The sequence below is a fragment of the Patagioenas fasciata genome, chromosome 7, assembly GCF_037038585.1.
Source record: "Patagioenas fasciata isolate bPatFas1 chromosome 7, bPatFas1.hap1, whole genome shotgun sequence".
NCBI classification, from domain to species: domain Eukaryota; kingdom Metazoa; phylum Chordata; class Aves; order Columbiformes; family Columbidae; genus Patagioenas; species Patagioenas fasciata.
Genome location: NC_092526.1, coordinates 5,154,313 through 5,175,867, shown reverse-complemented (window position 1 = coordinate 5,175,867; position 21,555 = coordinate 5,154,313). Strand labels below are relative to the sequence as shown.

General features: G+C 39.4%; 1 protein-coding gene across 7 annotated transcripts in view; it reads left to right on the top strand.

Moving 5' to 3' along the window:
- The window catches only part of KYNU (kynureninase), a 95,002-nt gene that overhangs the window by 53,144 nt on the left and 20,303 nt on the right, over positions 1-21,555 (top strand). For 6 of the 7 annotated variants that reach the window (XM_071810728.1, XM_071810722.1, XM_071810726.1 and 3 more), the window contains 6 exons: positions 4,018-4,079; positions 5,326-5,397; positions 6,805-6,879; positions 8,212-8,358; positions 14,751-14,849; positions 15,567-15,640. In XM_071810728.1, the coding sequence (XP_071666829.1) occupies positions 4,018-4,079; positions 5,326-5,397; positions 6,805-6,879; positions 8,212-8,358; positions 14,751-14,849; positions 15,567-15,640 (529 nt within the window). The remainder of the gene's footprint in view (positions 1-4,017; positions 4,080-5,325; positions 5,398-6,804; positions 6,880-8,211; positions 8,359-14,750; positions 14,850-15,566; positions 15,641-21,555) is intronic. The other variant, XM_071810723.1, reaches the window with a different exon arrangement.

The window sequence follows — 21,555 nt, the reverse complement described above, 5'->3', positions numbered from 1 at the left end:
ATGCAGCCGAACTGGGGGTTGGCCAATCTTTCCTGGCAAGTGGTTGTTCTTGTTCTTGGAGGGTATAACTGGGAAGCTGTGGGCCAGTAAGGCTTTTCAATTGGAAGCTTTGAATTTAATCAACTGGAGGGTGGAGAATTTCTCCTCTGCCTTATGGGAATGAGAGAGTAGTCACACTACAGACTTCAAGGCGCATAAATTGAGTAACAAGGTAAGACCATTGCTCTTCATATAATCATAAAAGAGAAGCAAGAATAGGTTGAAGCACCTGAATTATTATCCTTCTCTGCATCATCTTCCGTGAACGTTTGCAAATCGTGGGCCTCCATGAACACTCCTCAGGGTGATGGGGCGAGCTGAGCACTGACCTCCTGCCAGTGTCAGGATTAGTTTAGTCTCGGCTTACGTTAAGACTCATTGCAGAAAGCAAGGACTCAGACTGGGACTTTTTTTCCCTTAACCATCTGTCTTGTAGAGGCTGCCAGCTCCGTGTGTATCACAATATTTGTTTAACTAAAAGATGTGTTCTGGCTGTAAGGAGAGGGAAATGAGAACTTTGCTTAAACTTCGTCTAATTGCTTGTTAGTCTCTCTATTTTTCTTCTCCAATCTCTGTATGACTCTGGTGCTTTCTTAATCACAATGGCTAGACTACACTGAACTTACTGCTTTGTTAATTTTAAACATATATTTTAAACTTTTTTATAAAAAAATTACGATGACTGAGGTCACCCTACCATTAACTTACTTATGGTTTTAAGATTTTTTGGGAAGGGTTTCTTAGCCCTGTTTTCTTCAACAGTAAAGGGCATGTCAACATCATCAGTTTGGGTTTTGTTCTCCAGATTTTTTTGGACTTCATTTAATTGAACTGTAAAATGGCTCAAATCTGGCCCTCAGGTTTGCATGCCAGCAGAGTTTTATTTATATAGTATCCTCATAGCTTTTTTCAAGCCCTAAGTGTGGGATTCTTGGAATGCAAATTAATTAATATTTCCAAAATAATGGCTGTATCATAATTCTGATTTTTAAAATTGTAGGTAATAGTGAAAATGCTGAGAAAATAAAGGCAGAGAAAACGTTATGTTAAAATGCTCTCTTGCAGCGTGGTATTTATCATTAAGCACTGTTTTCCAGCAAGGTGTAATATTGAGTATGCATGAGTTGAGTGCATTCTGAATTTCCTTTTTTTAGTTACTTTGACGTAAGAACACAACAGAATTTTACTCTGTTTTTTATTCAATATTTAATATGTTGTGGAAAAGGAGGAAGAGTTGTCATTTCTCATTCTAATTAGTAGTAGCAAGTTAAAGTTATTTAGTGAGATTTATTCAGGAGTGGGCTAAAGACTGTAAAATATCTTTGTCTGTTTAATGGTTTATAGTGCTATAACACCTCACTTATTAAACGCTGTCACATTTTCTTGTTCAATGAAAGTTACAGTAGTAAATACATTGTGAAATGCAAAGTCAAGGTCAGTGAAGACCAAAGCCTTTTTTACTGTGCTCACACTGAGGGGCATAATGTGGTGATGGTAACCTCGGCTTCTCCTACCAGACTTTATTAAAACATTACAACCTTGGCAGGATCACCTTCTGATGGAACAAGATTAACTATATGGCTGCTGCTGTACAATGTGCTCAGGCAGGTGTCTGTTGAGGGAAGACCGAACGCTGAGCAGATTTGTAGTGACGTTGAGTGATAAGGATTATTTGAAATAACGAAATTGTTTTCAGAATCGAGGCCCTCAGCCTTTTTTCTATCATTTTACAAAATGCTTTTTGCTTACCCTGGTGAGGATCAGGCTCCCATTGCAGTCAGAGAGGAGAAGGATGGCAGTGTCTGCCTAACGCAATCATAATTGTCTCTGAAGTTCTACTTTGCAAATGCTGCTTCCTTTTATTAAAGAGGAGATTTATCAAGCAGAACATACAGGTTTTAGCCTGTCTTGGAGATATGGTATAAAGTTAGGAAATAAAGAAAGCAAACATAATTTTGTCTCCTGTGTGCCGGGTCTTTGAATATTGTAATAGGTTAATTGGATCACAGAAAGGTTGTTTTCTGAAACGCAGTGCAGGTTATAAAGGATAACAGTTTTCCAATGACACGGATGAGGTTTGTTTTGTGGGCATGAAATTCAATAATGGAATGCTTTTAATAAATATATAATTTACGGAAGACCAAGACTTACATGACAAATGTAGTGTCATATTTAATTTGGGATGCTAGCATGCAGCTTAAAGTGATCTACAGGTTAACCATTTGTTCTATACGGAATCGGTACAGCAGGCAGAGGATTGCTCCTGCAGAATTTACTGTGAAAGCCACAGATTTCACGGAAGGAGCGGAGGGAGAAATAAGAACAGTACCATTTCTTGATGTTATCCCTTTTTTCAGCCTCAAGAGTTCCATAGAAATATTAAGACTGCAAATAATGTTGTTTTGAGCCGCGATCACTCTCTCTAGCTGTCTTCTGTATCTGCAATAGAACAGCCACAAGGTGACCCCTTACAGCAGCATGGAGCCTGCAGATGCAATGCTATCAGAGGGAAGAAAAGGGAGCAAAGGAGGGGTGTTAAGTGAGGAAAAGAGCTTATTTTCCACTATGAAGAATTAGATCTGTTTATATTTCTTCCCACAAACTTGATGATGTTCCTGGTGTCTGACGGATGGAACTTATTCATGACATCTCTTTTTCCTCCTAGCTCACCCCCTGGGACAGGTCCTCCTGAGTCACTGACAGTTACTGACAGATCTTTCTGTCCGATACAGGGAGATTTCAGCAACACAAAGAAAGACCCTTGGATGCCTCCGTCAGAATGGTTCTTGGCTTTTCCTTTGGTGGCAGAAGCTGAGGCTTGCTTGGCCAGGATATGTGAATAAACCCCTCTTATTAAAAGTACTCTTGCTACCTTTCCCCTGTGTTGGTTGGGACCTTGTGTTCCCTCCAACACAGGGACAGGAGAAGCCCAGGATTCTCCTCTCTCGTTTCTTGTGGCTCATATTTTTTACCCCAACATCCTGTTTTCCTTTCCTCTTGATTGATCTCAAGGGTGGCCATTACTCTCCATGTCTGCTTACAATTGTCTTTATCCTTCCCTGTCTTCAACTTCTTTCCACCTTTGGAGAACTCCACTGCTGAGATGATGCCCAGGGCAAGGTGCACGAGTGCATCTTCTAACTGAAGAAGACACTCAAAGCACTGATTTGTGTCAAGGGTGAATTACTGCTTTTCGACAGCAGACATCAGGCAAAATGGAAAGAAACAGGAATTGGTATTTTCCATATCTCAGTAGCACCCTGCCCAATACATAGCCTCTCATTCTGCCTAGAACCTTTCACCAGTGGTCGATAAGGACTCGAGAATTTCTTACTAAATACTTTGTAAGAACAAATAGTTCTTACTCATTAGCTCGGTCTGTGATTAGCTGTAGCCAAAAGGCATCTGTTATAAGCCTCCTTGGACCAATGTTGGTATAGCTGCTTCTTGCTAAATTGCTACATTAACAATAATCTACTATATTCAATAGTCCATTTTTGCTAGGTTTTTTTAAAGGGATGAGATTTAGCTTGACATTACAGTAACCACTTAAAATAGATGATTGTCTCAGTATGTTTTCTGCCTGTCTTTACTTAGAAACTTATGACAAAAATAAGCCTATGAGTCTTGCTTTACATACAGTCTTCTGACCTGATTTTTGTCTGAGGTATTAATGATAATAAATCCACTGGTGGTTTGCCGGGAAACAGAAATACTTCATTGTTGATGTTTTCTGTGGCTGACCTGAAAAAATAAATATTTTCCTGCCACTGTGGTGTAGTGAGTCAGACAAGAAATCTTTTTACTTCACTGTGATGACACCTCAAATGTTTGTTTGCTTTCCAGTCTTTAGAGAGATTTTGACAGAAAGCCTGCTTTTGCTTCTTAACACTGTACTAGATTTCTCTGGAATTATAAAGAAAACCGCTAACCAGGTTTTTTTTAAAAATACTTATTTTTATTTCTTTATTATTCCAGGGGCTCAAAGGCATGAAGTAGCCTTAATGAATGGGCTAACTGTTAACTTGCACCTCCAGATGGTAGGTCTTTATGATGTTTGTTTTCCTTTCTTTGTAAATGTAAGCAAGTGCTTTCTGAGGACCTCACAAAGATGGCATTGGGAGTTGTATCTTGAATGGTACTTTGGTTTGTGCAAGGCCTGGCTCCACTTACTATTAAGCAGAAAATCCAGACAGATAAATATTTTCAAGGACTCCGTAGGGGAAGCTTGAGCTGTTCTTGCACGTGCTGCATGTCTGTCCTCAGAGAGGAGATATTATTATTTAAGAAATGTTTACAAATGAGTTCTCAAATTTGAATTTCACAGCAAATGTCAAAGTTTAAGAAACTGCGAGGAAGTCAAAGGTGTAATTTCAGTCAAGGTTAAAATGCAGTTGCATACAAGAGATAGCATTTTGAGTTATGCTGTTTTATATAGGCCTTAAATGTAATAAAAGTGTCCAAATTTGATTCTTATGACATAGTGGCCATCAATGTGGTTTCCTCATGCACAGGTCTCTCTGTGGTTCCATACAGCCTGCCTCTGGTCCTCTAGTATTTCTGAAGATTCGGTTTAACTGAATGAAGATGCAAAGCTTCCTTTTGTGTAGTTCCCACAAAAAGATTCATCACTTGGATCCGCTCCTTTGTAACATGTCTCTGACCTTGGTTAAATTAAGAAACCTATGGCAGGGAAGGATGGGGTTGAATACAAGCCAGTTGGGGGCAACATGAACAAGAGGACTTGTAAGTTTTCTCCTAATCCTCTCAGCATGGTGAAAAGCCCAACTTGCCTCCAACCAAGGAGCTGAGGTCATTCACCTAAAGGTGCTGAGATGATGTCTTTTCAGAAGGCTTAGTCCTTTGGTCAGGCTTGTTTCAGAGGTGGGGATGACTTAATAATCAATGTTTGAGGGCAGGAATGGAAATGCAGTTGATTGGCACTGTTTGCTATTTGCTCTTCAACCACTGCTTTTGCTTGCGGGATGGAGCCGGGTGAAATCCTGGCTCCCCTGGCTGCAGTCAGAGCTTTGCCATTGATTCTTGTAATTGCAAGTTTTCACTGCTGGATTTTTGTGACCTTTGTTATGGATATATGAAACACAGTGTGGTAACGCTTTCTTACTTTGATAAGTGTTATATGGACAAAGAAATATTTGTAATTTCTGGGGAATTCTCTGTAGTCTGCATGAAAGTAAAACAGTCTTTACTAAGTTATATGCTGGGAGCATCTCTCTCATCTCTGCTTAGCTACATTTCAACTTTTTTTTATTTTGTTCTTAACAGTTATCTTTCTTTAAGCCTACTCCAAGACGCTATAAAATTCTTCTAGAAGCCAGAGCCTTTCCCTCTGACCATGTAAGAAATTAATATTTCACTGTATTTGTATTATTAATCATATTTTTCCAAAGAGTATCACTAGCCTGATTTGAATATTTATTAGCTCATCTTGTCCAAGTAACGTTACAATAAAAAAATCTGTCAGAAGCTTTTGAGCTCAGCATATTTTACAGATCGTAGCTTTATTCCTTTTGTTCGAATAGAAAATGTTACAAGAGGAAAAGATTGAATGGGTACATTGATTTATTAGTCTTTTTAAAGACATTGAGCAAACTACTGGCCTAAATCAACTGAAGCTGTAAATGTTTTATTAATTCTTGTTGCTGTTTTACTTTATGAAACCAAATCAATACAAACTCACAACATTAACACTTATATATCCCCAGACAGAGATGGAAATGTTTGTTCTTAGTGCTTTAGATTACTAGTTCAAACATAATTTGTCTGCTATAAAATAGGAGACAATAGCCCATGCATCACAGCTTAGACCATATTAATCTTTGGGTTTGTGGCCCACTGCTACTTTATCATCAGTGCTGCAAACTTGTGGAAATTGATAACAAATTTGATCTCTAAGGTGTGATAAAAATGACTCAAGCTGCTGACAGGTTTATTTGTAATGAAGATGGTGGCACAGATGTATAAACCTCAAATTGTCTTTATTCTAATTAATGTTCATATTAATCCCATGTTTGCTCCAGGTGCATTTGGACTCCATCTTCTTAAATTTCTATGGCCCTTGAGTAATAATCTGTGCAACTGCCATCACTTTAGTTCCTGTCGTACAACTTTAAACAATTTTGTGCTATTATTTGATTATTTTTATGCTATCTCCGGACCAATTATTGATAAAATTAATGGGTGGGAGTTTCAAAATATCCTGAGGAAATGAGAGCTCTAAACTCTCCTAGTTCTGCACCAAATCAAAGATGTGAGAATAACACGTGACATCACGTATGTGCTGGCCAAACCTCATTTGCATTGATAGCAGTGCATATGAGATAGCCAGGGATTTATTAATAGCATGTTCTATAAAGCAAATCAAGTATCCAGGGCCCCTGGAGAGGCAATGTCCAGTCTTCTCCTTGGCTGCTATCCATGCAGGTTTTGCTTGCTGACATCTATTAAAACCCATCCTCTACCACATTTTCACCCTCATTCTGCTCCATGAACTGATCCTGTAGGATTTAGCCTTTGACTTTGTCCTTGCTGTCTGACGATGTGAATTAAGTTCCGATCTTTTTCAAATCAAAGGAATTCTCTGAAGTTTTCAGTGGAGTTAGATTAGGCTTTCAAGTGTTAATTTTAGCGAAAGGCAAGGCACCTGAATGTCTTTTCTGGAGTTCTGGTGTGTTTGACCGTTTTTCTTTTAGTTCTTTTATTGTGCAAGTGCACTAATATGTTCTGCATGGAAATCTCTTCCAGTATGCAGTTGAGTCCCAACTTCGACTTCACGGACTAGACGTGGAGAAATCCATGCTCATGATACAGCCACGGGAGGTTGGTGAGAAATATATTAGTTCTGCTTGCCTTCGCTAAGGGCAGAAGCATATTTCATATGAGAGCAGTCATATATTCTCAAATATTGTAGCGTCTGCCTGCAGAAGTTATGATCTGTTCCTACTAACACTTCTAGGTAAAAATTTTTAATCATGTGTTCTGCTTCTGTGTATATTTTTTGGTGTTAGAACCCATTTTATAATTGTCTGATTCAATTATTTGATTTTCCTTGAAGAGCAGAGTGATGTTATTTTCCCTATTTGCAAAAAACTGAGAGCACCCTCAGACAACTGCAAAATATAGTAACTCATTGATAAACCCCAATGTCCTTCTAATGTCCTAAGGTAAAAGATCGCCATAACACAAACAACACTGTGTCTGTATCAGCACAGACCAAGGGAAAGGTCTGCTTTCAGTAATATACAATTCAAATTAATTTGAAAGACTGCCTTGCTTCACTTTTGTGGTATTAAGGACTTTGCCTCCTAACTATAAACTGATGGTGACCTTTTGCTTCTGAAATCTGAGTCATCTTGTGAGCGAAGAGCCCACCTCTGAACGCTTGATAGATTCGCAAAGATTGCGGAGATAATAACAGTTACTTGCAATTCAACAATCTTGCCCAAGCTCTTTTCAGTAACGAGTCTAATTTAATTCTAGGTTTTCACTGCTTAATTGATCCCTAGGTGGTGGTATGTTTTACATGATCCCTCGCTAGGAAGATGGGAGGAGGATGGGGCAGCAATTTTCCCATAAAAAAATCAAGAAGAGTTGTGGTTTTTTTTTTCCTTCTTTGTGGTTGAAATTTGTCTATATTTAATGACCCCAGGTTTGGGGATTTTTGTACTTTTGATGATGTGAGACTCATTGTTTTTGAAACATAAATATGGCAGGTTTATAATAGCTTCCTGCGGGATATGGAGTTTATTAGAAAAGTACAAAGCACAACTGATCGACAACTTTCAGGTCTTGTGGGTGTCACAAATTTCAGATGCCGCATAAAAATAAAAAATATGCTGTTTGCACCAGGACTTTTTTTGCTGTAAATTAAAACTGTCTGAAATATTGAAGAGCATGAAGCATGTTAGGATATGAAGTGAATAGACTTTTTGTAACTGGCACCTTCAAGATCAGATCTTTTTTTTTGAAGTAACTTACTTATAGGCTACTTCATAGAACTACCTTTGTATATCATTACCGTGCTAAGGATTTACTTTTGATCTCCTTATGCAAGCAGCACGGCTCATGGTAAAGTATAGATTATGAAATAAGAAATGACAGTTTCATTACTGCCAGAGTTGATACAAAATGTGTGCTTTAACTTTGTTTTAGGGGGAGGAGACCTTGAGGATTGAAGATATCCTTGCTGTAATTGAGAAGGAAGGAGACTCTATCGCTGTCATTCTGTTCAGTGGGGTGCAGTACTACACGGGACAGTTGTTTGACATCCCTAGAATAACAAAGGCTGGCCAAGAAAAGGTATGATTGCTGCAGACTCATCTTTTTTACACCAATTTTAGATCAACTTTCCTTGTGGAATGTTATTAATTTCTACTTTTTGTGGAACAAAACAGAGCACGTGTGGGGCTCTGATAAAAAGTGAAAGCGCTCTGTGCCCATATCCTCTGGGGGTTTGTGTTGCATGAAGAAATAGCCCTGTGAGAGCAATCTTGCAGGTGTGACTTAAACTATATGGTGAGATAATTCATAACTATTAACTTCTACAGGGCTTGTCTTGAAGGATAGAATTTCAAGAGGTTCAGTGGAGAAAGAGGAGGAGGTAATCACAGCTTTAATCTCTCTTTAAAAGTCAGTTTGCATTAGATTTCTGGGTTTTTTGGGCAGACTTTCATTATTTCCCTCCTTTCCCGCAGCCACGCTGTGGCAGATTTTACCCCCAGTGAGGTGAGCTCCCCATGGAACCAGCAGCATTCGGACTCGGCTGATCAGTTTTCCAGAGACAGGCACAACATGGAGCACATCAAGATCACAAGACGACTGTATTTTAGGGATGAGTCAGCCTTTCAGAGCTTGCAGGCAGCGTGCTGTGTGGACATCGCTGCAAAACTTCCTTAACCATCTCAATTGCCTTAGGAATCCAGGAGAAAATAGTTTTTAATTAAGTCTTCTTATCAACAGGAGGCCACCAGACTTTTCCGTAGGGGTAGTTTTTTACTGGATGTACCTTATCTCATTTAAGATTAAACCACTCAAGGATAAACTCATTTCGTATCACTGGGTTTTGGCAAACCAGCTAACTGTTTGTATTTGATGTTTTTACTCTCTGGAGAGGTTCCTGGCTCACAACAGGCTCTACATCTTCTGTTGCTGTAGGTTTGGCAGTGGAATTTTTTTGGGAGGTCAGGGAGTAAGTTATGTTGCTGGAAAGTGATGGTAAAGTCTCCCCTGGGAGAGCACAGCAGGTGTGAGAGCTCATGCAGGGCCCGTGGGATATTAAAAGGGAATGTTCTCACACAGCAGCACCTGGCGACAAAATTGGTCCTGAACACAGTACAAAACAAGACTGACTTCTCACGTGGAGGTGTAAAAACAAGGAAAAATAGAAATGGGGAGAGTCCGCTGCGGGAGGGAAATGGGTCTGTGTATCGGCTCCATGCAGCTCTAAAAGCAACACCTTCACGGTGCCTTCCTTGAGGGTCTTCCAGGACTTTGCTGGCCACAAATAATCAAAAGGCTCTGTTGAAATGTTTGAGAGGGTTATTAACAGGACAATGCCACCCACTACTCTGTTTGTTCTCACTCTTGGTGGCAGCACAACTTTTGTTCAGCTGCCAATGCCCGTAAGCCTACAGTGCTGCTTCCCCATAAGCTCCTTTGTGGTGTGCTTGAAAGGTGCCTGAGAGAGAAATCTTTCTTCTCTCCTGTAAATACGAACAACCTGGGAAAAACTCACCCCTTTACTGCCTCTCTAAAGATGCTCTCTGATCTGTGGGACATGTGCTGGGATGGGTAGAAGTGATGGAGTTTCACTGAAAAGCTGTAAACTACCCCAAAGTGGCTGAGAACCTGTGTGTGTTCTGGGGAAAAGCACTCACTGCTAGTTCATAATACGGAGTGAAAATGGATTTGATGTTTGTATTATATGAGGAGAAAATCAGGACTTGGCGGAGAGAGCTTAAAATTTCTATAAAGCAGTGCAAATAATAATATTATCTTGGGTGTGTATGCTTCCATATGGTGGATATACACAAAACCACTGCACACTTTCACGGAGACTGTATCCTGTCACTGAAGAGGAGAGCAATTTCTGACAGCAGTTCAGTCCTTCAGCAGGCACAGAGAGATGTCAAAGGCCCATTTCTACCTGCGCGCTTGTTAGAAATGCCACAACACAGAAGGGAATATCTTCTTCCAGAAAACTTTCAAAAAGAGAAAAAGATAAATAAAAAATCAGCCTCTTTGTGGTTAGAGCACATAGGATTGGGATCCAGGTAAATTCATGATCAAAAATGTTGTTAGAGTATTCAAAAAGAAAAAGTAATTCAGCCTGAAGAAGGGCTAGAGTACTCATAATGCTTTGAAGAGCAAGAGCCAGACCTGTTTTTTGTTTCCCTGCTGTCAGATACACTCAGCTCAATGTCCTTATGGATTCCACCCCCTGGGCGAAGTGATATGTATCTGTTTATACAAAAACATGATGTAACGTGCTGTTATACCACACTTACACAGCCGCATATGGCAAATATTTCCTTGAACAGCTACAAAATCAGCGAATTTGTGAAGAGTTTGCTGTCTTAATATTGGTAAGAGGTAGTCCTGCATCCTGCTGCTTCTCTTGGTCTTAGGGTGTCTGCTTACCAAAAGGTCCCAAATTTTGGATCTTCAAGGGCGATTGGCTCCGCTCTTCTGTTCCCAGGTCAGAACTGATGTCAGGAACTGCTCTTGGGCTAGGAGGGGGGAAAATAGAACCAACACCAAAAACAAAACTCACAACTACTGAACCAGTCATTAGCATCTATGTGATGGGTATAGGCTTAATTTCTGCTTAGTGACATCTGACCAGTCACTGTCCCCAGGCTGAGAAGCTTTCAGGACAGTCAGTGTGTGGACTTAAAAGGCCATATTTCCTTCAAGAGCTTCTGGACCTGATGAAACCAGCAGTGGTTAGAGTGATTGGTTTTATATATAACATATTATTATATCACAGAAAGGTTGGAAGTCCTTTAAAATGTGCATTAAAAGAGGATAAGGATGAGGAGATATGTTCATAGCAAAAATCTAAGTCTTCTTGTCCTGGTGATGAAGGGTGGTGAATGACCCCATGCTCTTGAATAGAAAATATGTTGGGGAGAGCTGACAAGCAAGAAAGCCAGAAAGGGAAAATGCAAGGTGGAAGTGTCATTTCAGAAGAGGAGGAAAAAATATCACTTGTCAGCCAGCGTAGCAGAGAGAAAAGTCCTACGCGAATGGTCTTTATAATTCTTTTAATGTACAATTTAAATAAAATCCTGCAGTGTTGTAGCTTATCAGGGCTTGGCTGGAGATTTGAGCTGCAAGCTCATGAGGTCTGGAAAGCGTCCTAGGATCCTTGAGGTCAATCATTTATGAATTAAGTTACTGATTTCCTTCTACATTTTTTAAGCCAATTTCCTAAGATCTCTACGTATGTTAAGATTCCTCCCAGAGTGAAAGCTCCGCACATAGACAGCTTCATTAAGTCATTAAATATTAAATGAACTAAATTAAGCTTGAAAAATTACCTCAGGCTATTTTTCCATCTTAGGTCTCTCAGATAAATCAAAATTACTACATATTGTGCAAGAGACTCATCAGCAGGCTGGAGAGGATGTAACAGTTTTTCTTGTTTCATACTTTGTGCTTGCTCTGGAGGATGGAGGAGGTTGAGTTGTTTTATTCTTGTACAAGTGAGGAAATGGCTGACTTTAGGAGACTCTAGCTTTCAAATACAATTTTAATTTCATAAGTTATACCATACTTTCCACTGACTCTGTACCATATGTAAAGTCTTTTAATCTCTTGAGTCCCAGTAGGAAGAGCTTTAAGATCCTTCATCTTAATTTCTTTTCCTGCCTCTCTTTCTAAATGTCCCAGCTTTGCTGGTGTGAAGCTGTCATTTCTCTCCCTCTCTCCAAATGTCATTGTCCATGCTGAGTTGTTACCTGCTGGTTATCAGCAGCTACCCAGACACTTTGCAGAAATGACTTTTAGATGTCGGAATAAAGCGGAAGAGGCAGGGGAGAGCACATGTCCTCTTCGTCTCCCAGAGCAGATGGAGAGCTCTGTTTTCCCCCCAGCATGGGGAAGCGACGTTCCCACGCAGTCCTCATTCTGTGTGGCTTGTGCAAGGAGAGCTGCTTCAGTTTGTTTTACTTTTATATTTTTTTTCCTATGCAAATCTGTGTGGCTAAACATTTGCTGTTTGTGTGATTCGAGTGCCAGACACCTCCCTGGGAAAGCAAACCAGCACCACCCATCTCGCAGATGACGACTTGAACAAAATGGTACGAGTAGGTGTTTCCGAGATGATGCAAGAAACCTGCCAGCATCAAACCCAGATTTTCAGGCTGTGACTCATTAGAAAGTTAAATAGTGCACGGTAGGATTTATCAACCAATTTCAAAGCATTGGGGAGCAATTAAAGCAGTTCATTAAGATGGCCCATGGTTGGCATGTCAGTGGCCGTCCTGTTTGAGGGCTATGAGCACATGGCGTGGGTGCAACCTGACCTGTTCTATTCAGTGTCAGTGCCCAAGGAAGTTTGTGCATGTTGATAGAATAGTTTGGGTTGAAGGGACCTTCCATGTTCATCCAGTGCCACCCCTGCCATGAGCAGGGACATCTTCACCAGCTCAGGTTGCTCAGAGCCCCATCCAGCCTGGCCTGGGATGTCTCCAGGGATGGTTCATCCACCACCTCTCTGGCCAACCGGGGCCAGGCTCTCACCACACTCATTGTAAACAATTCTTTGTCATGTCGAACCTGAATCTCCAATCTTCTAGTTTAAAATCATTGCCCCATATCCTGTAATAACATGCCCTTCTAAAAAGTCTATCCCATCCATCTTATAGGCTCGTTTTAAGTACCGAAAGGCCACGGAACCTTGTTATGCTACTGTGACTGCGATGGCATCCATCTGATGGTGTCCTAAGGAGTCTTGTTCTACCTCTCATCTACTGTCTCTTCATAATTTGTCATCTCGCATTTGAATATCTATTTTTTTTATTGATTTTATTGCTTATTGATAGGGAAAAGACAACTGAGTTTAACACAAGACTTACCATATAATTAAATTTTTTACAGGCTTTTTAAATGAGAAACTACTATTCTTTCATTTGTTTTAATTTTGTTAATTTACTACTGGGCACATACATCCTGCAAGACTCTCGGCGTATCACGTTATTCCTGGTTTCCACTGCAACTGATGAATCTCCCATAGCAGTTCTTCAAACAAGTTTGTGTGGGACGTATGTACGAAGGGATACCTGTAAATGCTTAAACCCAGTCAGCTGAAGTTTTGAAGTCCATGCCTTTAAACCCCTATAAAACCCTTTTCATTCAAGAGCAGATTTGCTTTAGTTTGCTGTAGGTTATTTCACTGAACCAAGGCCATTTTATTTGTGAGCGCGTTCCCATGGGCATTCCGAGCGCTGCAGCTCCTCTGCATTCCCTTCACCATTTCAGCTTATTTGTCTTAACTCCCTTCTGAGTGTCCCTGTGAAGAGAAACCACCAAGGGTGTGAAAGCTAAGCTATCTATTGGAACTCTGTTTCTCTTCAAGAGCAAATGCTACAGCCGTAAGTTTCCTTCCCATCATTATGGAGCGACTTCTCGAGCTGATAACTTCACTGGTGCCTCCATTAGAATTAGTGTGCCACGTCTCCTTAAAATGCTGCTTCATTTAAACTGTTAGCTAGTTTATACAGAAGATTAAATATACCAAAGTACTGTTTAAATAATTTAACTGAGGCTCCCTTCGTGCAAGAAACAGCAAGAGATTCCTAAAAAAATCCTTTGTTTTATTATTGGACGTTGATTTTTCTGAAGCGTGTGCTCTCGCTCTCATTCCTACCATGCTGCTTGCAAGCAGGCTGCTAGTGTTTTAAAAGCAAAATGCAAAACACCATTCAATTTGTAGTCTAGGCACAAAAAGCAGTTTTATTTCTTTGCGGTTAAATAAATAGCAAAACTTGGTGGAACTTTTTAGTTTAAAAATGCTGCCATCCAGTGGTTATTTTGTGTAGAGCTGCTACCTTTTCAATCTATACATCTGTGGTCCTTTATAAGCTGCTTTCTGCCTTTTACTTTTTCCTGAGTGCCCTATGCAAATTGTGGTTACGACAAGTACATCGGGCTTCACAGAGAAATGACAGAGGGCTTTTGTGAGTTTTGAAGACAAGTATAAAAGTTCTTAAAGGCCAATGTGTTGAATAGGCTGCTATCTCACCCATTTGGATTCCCAAAGATCAAGATTCTCGGAGTTTAAATATCAGGGACACCTTAAGTATATACTGGAATGTAATTGTTTGAGAGTTACATTATTATATGCATTGCTATTTTGTCTATGCCTAGAGCTTGTCATGCCATACAACAGTTTGAAATGATGCATTTGTTCTGAATACTTATTTCAAGTGATTCCACTTTACCACATGAGAAAAACTTAATCTGAACCATATCCAAGTGTCCTTGAAGACAAGCCCATGAAACAATTAATGATTTCTACTTGTATCTATTGTATAGAAAACTTGTTCCTAGTTGTAACTCAAAACAGATGGGACTTGATAACATTCCTATACAGAGAGCAAATAAAGCTCTAAAGATGTTTTTTTCAAAATAATTTTGTAGAGATGATTATCTTGATGAGTAGTATACTAATTATCTCTTTCTTGCAGGGTTGCTTTGTTGGATTTGACTTGGCTCATGCTGTTGGGAATATAGAGCTTCATTTGCATGACTGGGGAGTAGATTTTGCCTGCTGGTGCTCCTACAAGGTAAAATACATTCATTAGTTGAGACTATTTTCCATAATGCCACTTACATGATGGGTCAGCAAACAGGTCAGATGAATAAGAACTGCACCTGAACTGTTGATCAAGACTTGGCCTATCTTTGAACCAGCCACAACAGGGAGATGGACACTGACTTTGGTGGCTTTGTTATGTGAGGTTCCAAAATATCATAATGGCAACAACCTGCAAGGTCTTGTGGATGTGAGGTGGATCCTAGTGATGGGGTTTTTTATATTTCCCACACCAAGAAAGTCATGCGGTTATAGGATTTTATTAAGTGGTCCCTAAATAAGAGAATATTCTTGCCTTAACTTAAGTAATTTCAGATCATAGAACAAGGTATCTTTAGTTTCTCTGACTTCTCTTCAGATTAAGAATCGACAGACACAGCCAGATAAATTGTTTGACGACTTTGCCATATGTATTTTGACATGGGACTGTTTCAGCTGTGTTTCAATTTTCTAGCCTTTTGTCTGTTAGACTTAAAATATCATATGTGAGCCAAGAAATACATTTTTAGAACTAATCTGAAAAAAATACATTTGCTTTTACCTACATCAGGACTTTGAGACAAATGTTAAGATCCCCAATTAGAAACTTCCAGAAATACTAAAATTGGTCTGTTTGACAGAGTGAGGAGGGGAGAAAAGCTATACAGATAATGAGCATGGCATGTATATGTTGATTTATCCTTTGCAGTATTTAAATTCTGGAGCAGGAGGCCTCGCTGCTGCCTACATTCATGAGAAGCATTCCCAGAGTATTAAACCAGCGTAAGTATATTTTTATACCCAAGTTAAAGATGCTGTGAAGGTTAAATGGGAAAATGTCTTCCCTTTGAGTTGAGATCTGAAAGAAAGTGTATAGATTTCTAGTCGTAGACTATGGACATGTGTAAATTTGTATAGGTGCAGAAGAGATTCCCTGCTTCAAAAAAACCTCATCGGGTTAATATTTGTTACTAACTTATTGCATTGTTCAAAGTTGTAGCACAACTTTATGTAATTTGATTATCTGAGTCTTTTACCTCAGATGGGTTGTTTTATGTTAATTTTAGTAAATTTTGAAATTGTTTATGTACACACGCGCATCTTATATTTATCTCCTCCTTGAAGTCTGCTCTCAGTTCTAAACTAAGTATTATCTTAAAAGAGAATGATTATGATATTAAAAACAAGTAACGTAAATCATGCCTATGAGACTCTTTAATGTAAAGAGAATATTTAACTTACTCCTTTTAAAATGGAGACTTGAAATCATTGAAGTCTTTGGTTGGTGAACAAAATCAAAGGCAATTTCAACTCTGTTTCTAATAGCTCTTTAATGCTGGCATGTTTTCATTAAAATTATATCCACTGGTAAAGCTAGGAAGCATTACATGGAGATCTGTGTTCTCAAAGACTGTATAATCCACGAAAAGCTCTGCTATCAACTGAAGTTAGCTGCATTAAAAAAAAAAATACCTGTTATTTAAAATGTTATATGACTGTGCTCTGTGTATGTATACTAAGAACAATAGGATTAATACTTTCAATGCACTGACAAATGTAAACATTTCTTTCTGGCTATAACGCTTGGAAAAATTTTCGGCATTTTTATTTCAGCTTGAAGAAGGCAAACTAAATCAGGTTTCGGAGAGAAATAATATTATAATAAGCAGCTTCACTGCACGATGTGCTGGTTTCAGACTGTCTAGACTCTCAGGAGATAACAAAATAATGCTGATAAGTTCTTCTCAGTCACCCATAACAGAAAACTCATTAGGATGACGTATGACCTGTTGTGAGCTGATTTGATCCTCACATGTGAACATTGGCAAAAATATTCCAAATATCTGGGTGTTTCTTCCGGAAAGCTCTTTTTTCCACTGCCCTGTTTACCAGGTGCTCTCATGGCCAAACCTCTCAAGCCTGGTTATGGGGAGCTGGGAAGATGCTGAGCAGTGAAAAAATGTGTGCCAGCTAAACATCACAGAATAGCAACAGGAGGAATGAATAAAATCTCAAGGACTTTGAGGTTTTTTTCCTCCTTGATGAAATTTTGAAACTTCTGTGAGGGTGCTAGCTTGATATTGTAGGTAAGAGCTTAAATTAGTTTTTCCTGAACCAGCTTCTTCATACATAGTCATTAACTTGTGTACTGAATCTGGATGCTGAATGTCTTAAATACAATTGCCTGTATGAAATTGGCTTTTTCAGCCTGGGGCCCAATTAAGGATATAATTCCGAACTTCCTGCATAGGCCCTTTGCATTATTCAATCATAGTTATTTCTTATTTCCTGAGATTTGATAATCACTCATCAAATTGTTTGTAGTTAATATGCCCTGGTTGCGTTACTTTTCTTTCTTTTCCACATCAACCAGCCATTTCTGGTCTCTAAATAAGGCAGTGAGACAAAAGAGAATTTGTCTATGTCAAAGTATTCAATTTTATAGCTGATTTAAATGCAGAGCAATTTGCTGTATGTTGTACAATCAAATAGAGTGGAATTTAACTGCTCTGGAAGTTGCAGGTTTTATGTTCTATTCAAAAAGTCTTTGGCTGTCATCTGAATCAAGGATGACACCCAGTGGCCAGAGAACTTGTTTCAAAAACAGAAGCACCACACACTTTTGTTACTTGGCACCTCAGCCCACATAGAAGCGGGTAATTAAATTCCAATCCAGCTGATATCCTTTTGTCATTTAAACTGCCTGAAATATTGTTTTTCACTCTTGGTCAATACTATGCAAGTCACTTTAACCACCTATATAGATTTCTTAAATTAACATCCTTCATATTTTCTGCAAGCTATTGACCGGGTAGTTATTTTTATATTGAAATCATGCATTGTATTTTAATATAAAGAGTACGTTCTGACTGTAATTCAGAGAGGCATACCCAGAACATTTACCAAGTGCTCTTACCTGACTGAGGCTGGGGCAAAAAGGACTTTGGGTACTTATTGAAACAGCTCAGTCCAAAATTTTAATTTTAAACCCCCAAGACCAGGTATTTCCCATCATTTAAGGCATTTAGGTATTTTGTTTTAACTTCCCTTAGTTTCATGACTGTGCATTTACCCATGCCTGGAGTCTTGTTAATAAGAGCAGCACAAGCAAATAGGTGCTTGCGTTGTAGCAATGTATAGTTACAGAATCTGGGTTCCCCTCCAGCTGCTTCCCATGGGTGCTGCCCCATTCAGAGCCTGCCCTCTGGACAACAAAACACTGATTTGCCGCTGCTTTCTTTTAAAATACAACTTGAGAAGGAGCTATTAATTTATTTAACAGCCTTACCACCAGTAGCTGGGGCCATGCCAAAGCTGCTTTCTGCTTGGAGTCTGCAGACCCAGTTGTGGCAGCCCAACCACAAACCTACATAACCCCAAACTGGGGATACTCAGTAATGCTGCATCATATCCTGGCAGACAAAGGCAACGTCAATCCCACTCCTTTATGTTTATGCAAGAGTTTTAAAGGTTGGCAATTCACTAGCTTGGCAAAGGGTTTATGCCCAAGAGGAAGGTTTGGTCCTTAGGTCTGATGACTGGCAGGTGGAGGCTATGGACAGCATGGACTTGTATGTCCCCTTCTTGTTTTGTGTCACCGAAAACACAGTCCTGCATTCATTGGCTTAGCTAGGCATAATTCTCTAATTCACTGCAAGGGCCATGGGTCTAAAAAGTTACATATTGTAACCATCCTAATTAACACCTGTACCCAAGTGTGTTGGGTAGTCCTTTGCTAGCCCCCTTTCTTCCCAGAGCAGTAAAACTGAACCAGTCTGACATATATGTGTCCAATATATCTCTCTTCTTTCATTATCTCACCTCCTTTGAAGTCTCTCTTAATACTTAAATAGCTTTTTTAATACCTGCTCTATATATCACAGTGCAATATACACTTGGCCGATTGTGCTAGAGTGGTTTCTCTATGGGAAGGTTTCAAATAAAGCAAAGACCTGGACAGAGTAGAGCTATGAAATGCTACCAAAAATGTTTGGTTGGTGTAGGTAATCCTGTGCCACCAGGTTTCCACATGAATGCAGTTACGTTGCAGAGGGGAGGTTTCCAAGATACAGAGTGACCCACTAATGCTGAGATTTTACTTGACTAGCTTTTTGGGCTTCAGAATTTTTTTTCCCCATAAATTTCTTTGTTTAGTTAAAGAAGTATGACTAAAATCTACCAAGCAAGTTAGCTATGTGGAAATGTGAATGTTTGTGAGCACCTGGGGTAGAGGGTACAGGAGAAGTGAGATGTTCACAGCAGAGTGTTTGCAACTGTAATTGTGCAGTGAGTTCAGCTCTGTTGTCAGTTGACATAAGGGACAGGAGAAGACAAATTCAGAGTCCTAAGATAGGAGAAGAAAAAAAAGTTCTAGTCAAATCCCTGTAAGAAAAAGTAAGGCACAATTTAAAAAGATGAAAGGGAAATAAATATATGTAAAGCAGCAAGGAGAATAATAGATAAGCCTTGGCAGAGGATTAAATGAAAATTGTACACAGTCTGGTGTTTAAAATGAAAGGATTTATCAAGACTTAGCTTTAGCACAGACTAACAGCAGGTACAGTTTCAAAATAAAAAGTTTGTGTGATGTGAAGAAACGCTGTATGTGCAGGAACCAGCCCATGTCCAAAGAGCATGTCAGCTGTTACCATAGGATAAAAAAGTATCAAAGAACAAGAAACAAAAAAGTAACTATTTCATAGCAGCTTTGAGAAACACAAGGTATCTTCAGACAACTTCTTCATATGCAGAGGTGAGATATCAACCTTTTCTCTTAGATTGTTTTCCTTTTGGGTGTCTCGATTCCAACTAAAATATGAGAGCATAAATGGCTTCTCACTACTTCTTTATGGTGACCTGCACAGATATTTAGTATGTGAACTTTTACCCTGGCACAAGATAAATAAAAATATGCTATTCCAGCTCCATATACCTTCTCCTTCCCATTTTTCCTGGGTGGTCTGTGTCCCCATCCTGCTCCAGCGCAGATGCTCTCTGCACAGTAACTGTTTTGCAAGAGGTTGCTCAGCCTCTTCCAGGGTTGGTAGCTCCAGCTGAGTTTTTCTCTAGTTATTTTCTTGACACGTGGGGAGATACCACATTATTCCTTTTTGAATCACAGCCACATAACCCCTAACTGAAGCTGAAGTTTCAGTGAAAATGCTGAAAAATAACCTACCTTTGGAGCAATGTGAGTTGGGCGAAAAGGAGAGTCGCAGAAAGGTTGGGAAGTCTGTATTGTGTCTTCTGCATTGGAAAGACCTAAAGCTGCTCTTGCTTAAAATGCTTCTAAGAATAATAGACTAGGATGATCTGATTCTCACTGACCTTTGGAATCTACCAGCTCTGAGCATCAAAGCACTACTGAAAGTTTAAGCAGCAGAGAGCAGCCTGGCTGGGCCAAAAAATGAGAAGCAATATAGACATTTCCAGGAGGATATTTCCAGCTTTCCAAGGTGGGATGTCCGTGGTCACAGATGGAAGTGTGCACACTGCCCTGTGCAGAAGGGTTTGTCACTGGTCCTAGTGGACTCAAATTGTGGACTTAATGTATGGATAAACTATTAATGGAGTGCAACATGTGCTCCCCCAAGTGCATGAAGTATCTCATACTAAGGTGGTGATGAACTGTATTTTTGCCAAGGAGATGAGAGCAATTTAGCTCCTTAGGCTAATTTAGAAACCAAAAGTTAAAACCTCTCCTGGGAAGAGACTGTTTAGGAATAAAGGCGTTGGCTAATTAGGCTTAATTGCGTTGTCTGGGGACAAGTGATTTATTAGGCCAATCTAGATCCATGATAGGCCTGCAGGGGTGTGTTCTCCAGTCCACCAACTAAATGGCAAATATCCAAGAGCATTTTTTAACTTTGGAGTGAGTCTCTGGGAGAAAAAAAAAAAAAAAAAAAGAGGAAAAAAGAGAAAAGAGAGAGGTTAACATGCATTCACATCATCTATTCCCATTCTCATTTCTTCAGGTCTGTACGTCCTTTTATGTGGCTCCCATGATTGTTTCCTTGTTCTCTGTCAAGCATTTTCACTCTGTCTTCCTTCAAATCCTCCCTTGTAATTAAGCCATGTCTTCAAGCAATCTTGCTTCTTTTCTCATTATAAATAATCTTCTCATTCTTTCCTCCCTGAAGGTCCTCCCCTATGTTTTGTTGTCTTTGCCCTTGCTAGATTTTAAGGTGTTTGGGAGAGGAGCTGTATGCCTCCTTGTAAACTCAGGGGACTATGTATGAATAAATGTGCTGTATATCAAGTCTGCATTCCTTATAGGATAGTTGGAGTGAGTGTGAAAGTAATGTGCTGTTTTCATTCCCTTTGTGTACTCCCATGCTACCTAGGCACCTACTTTCAGTTTTGAAAACTCAAACCTTAAAATGGAGCATGTGGAAAATCAGATGCATGGTCCCTATAAAGCGTCTCAAATATATAAAGTAGTGTTTTTAAAAAGCATCATGCTGGACTGATTCCTAGTTTTTGTGTTTGATATCAAGGCATCAAAATACTGGGATAAGTGGAGATAAAAAAATAAACAACAGCACTTGACTTCTATGAATCATTTATTTTCCAAAATAGTATTTATAGCATAGATGTGTTTGGCTGCAGATATCTTGGGGGCAGATTTGGGGATTTTATGTACATTTCAATCTCTGCCTAACAACTTGCTCTTTCTTTTGTCCAGAACTCTATCATCA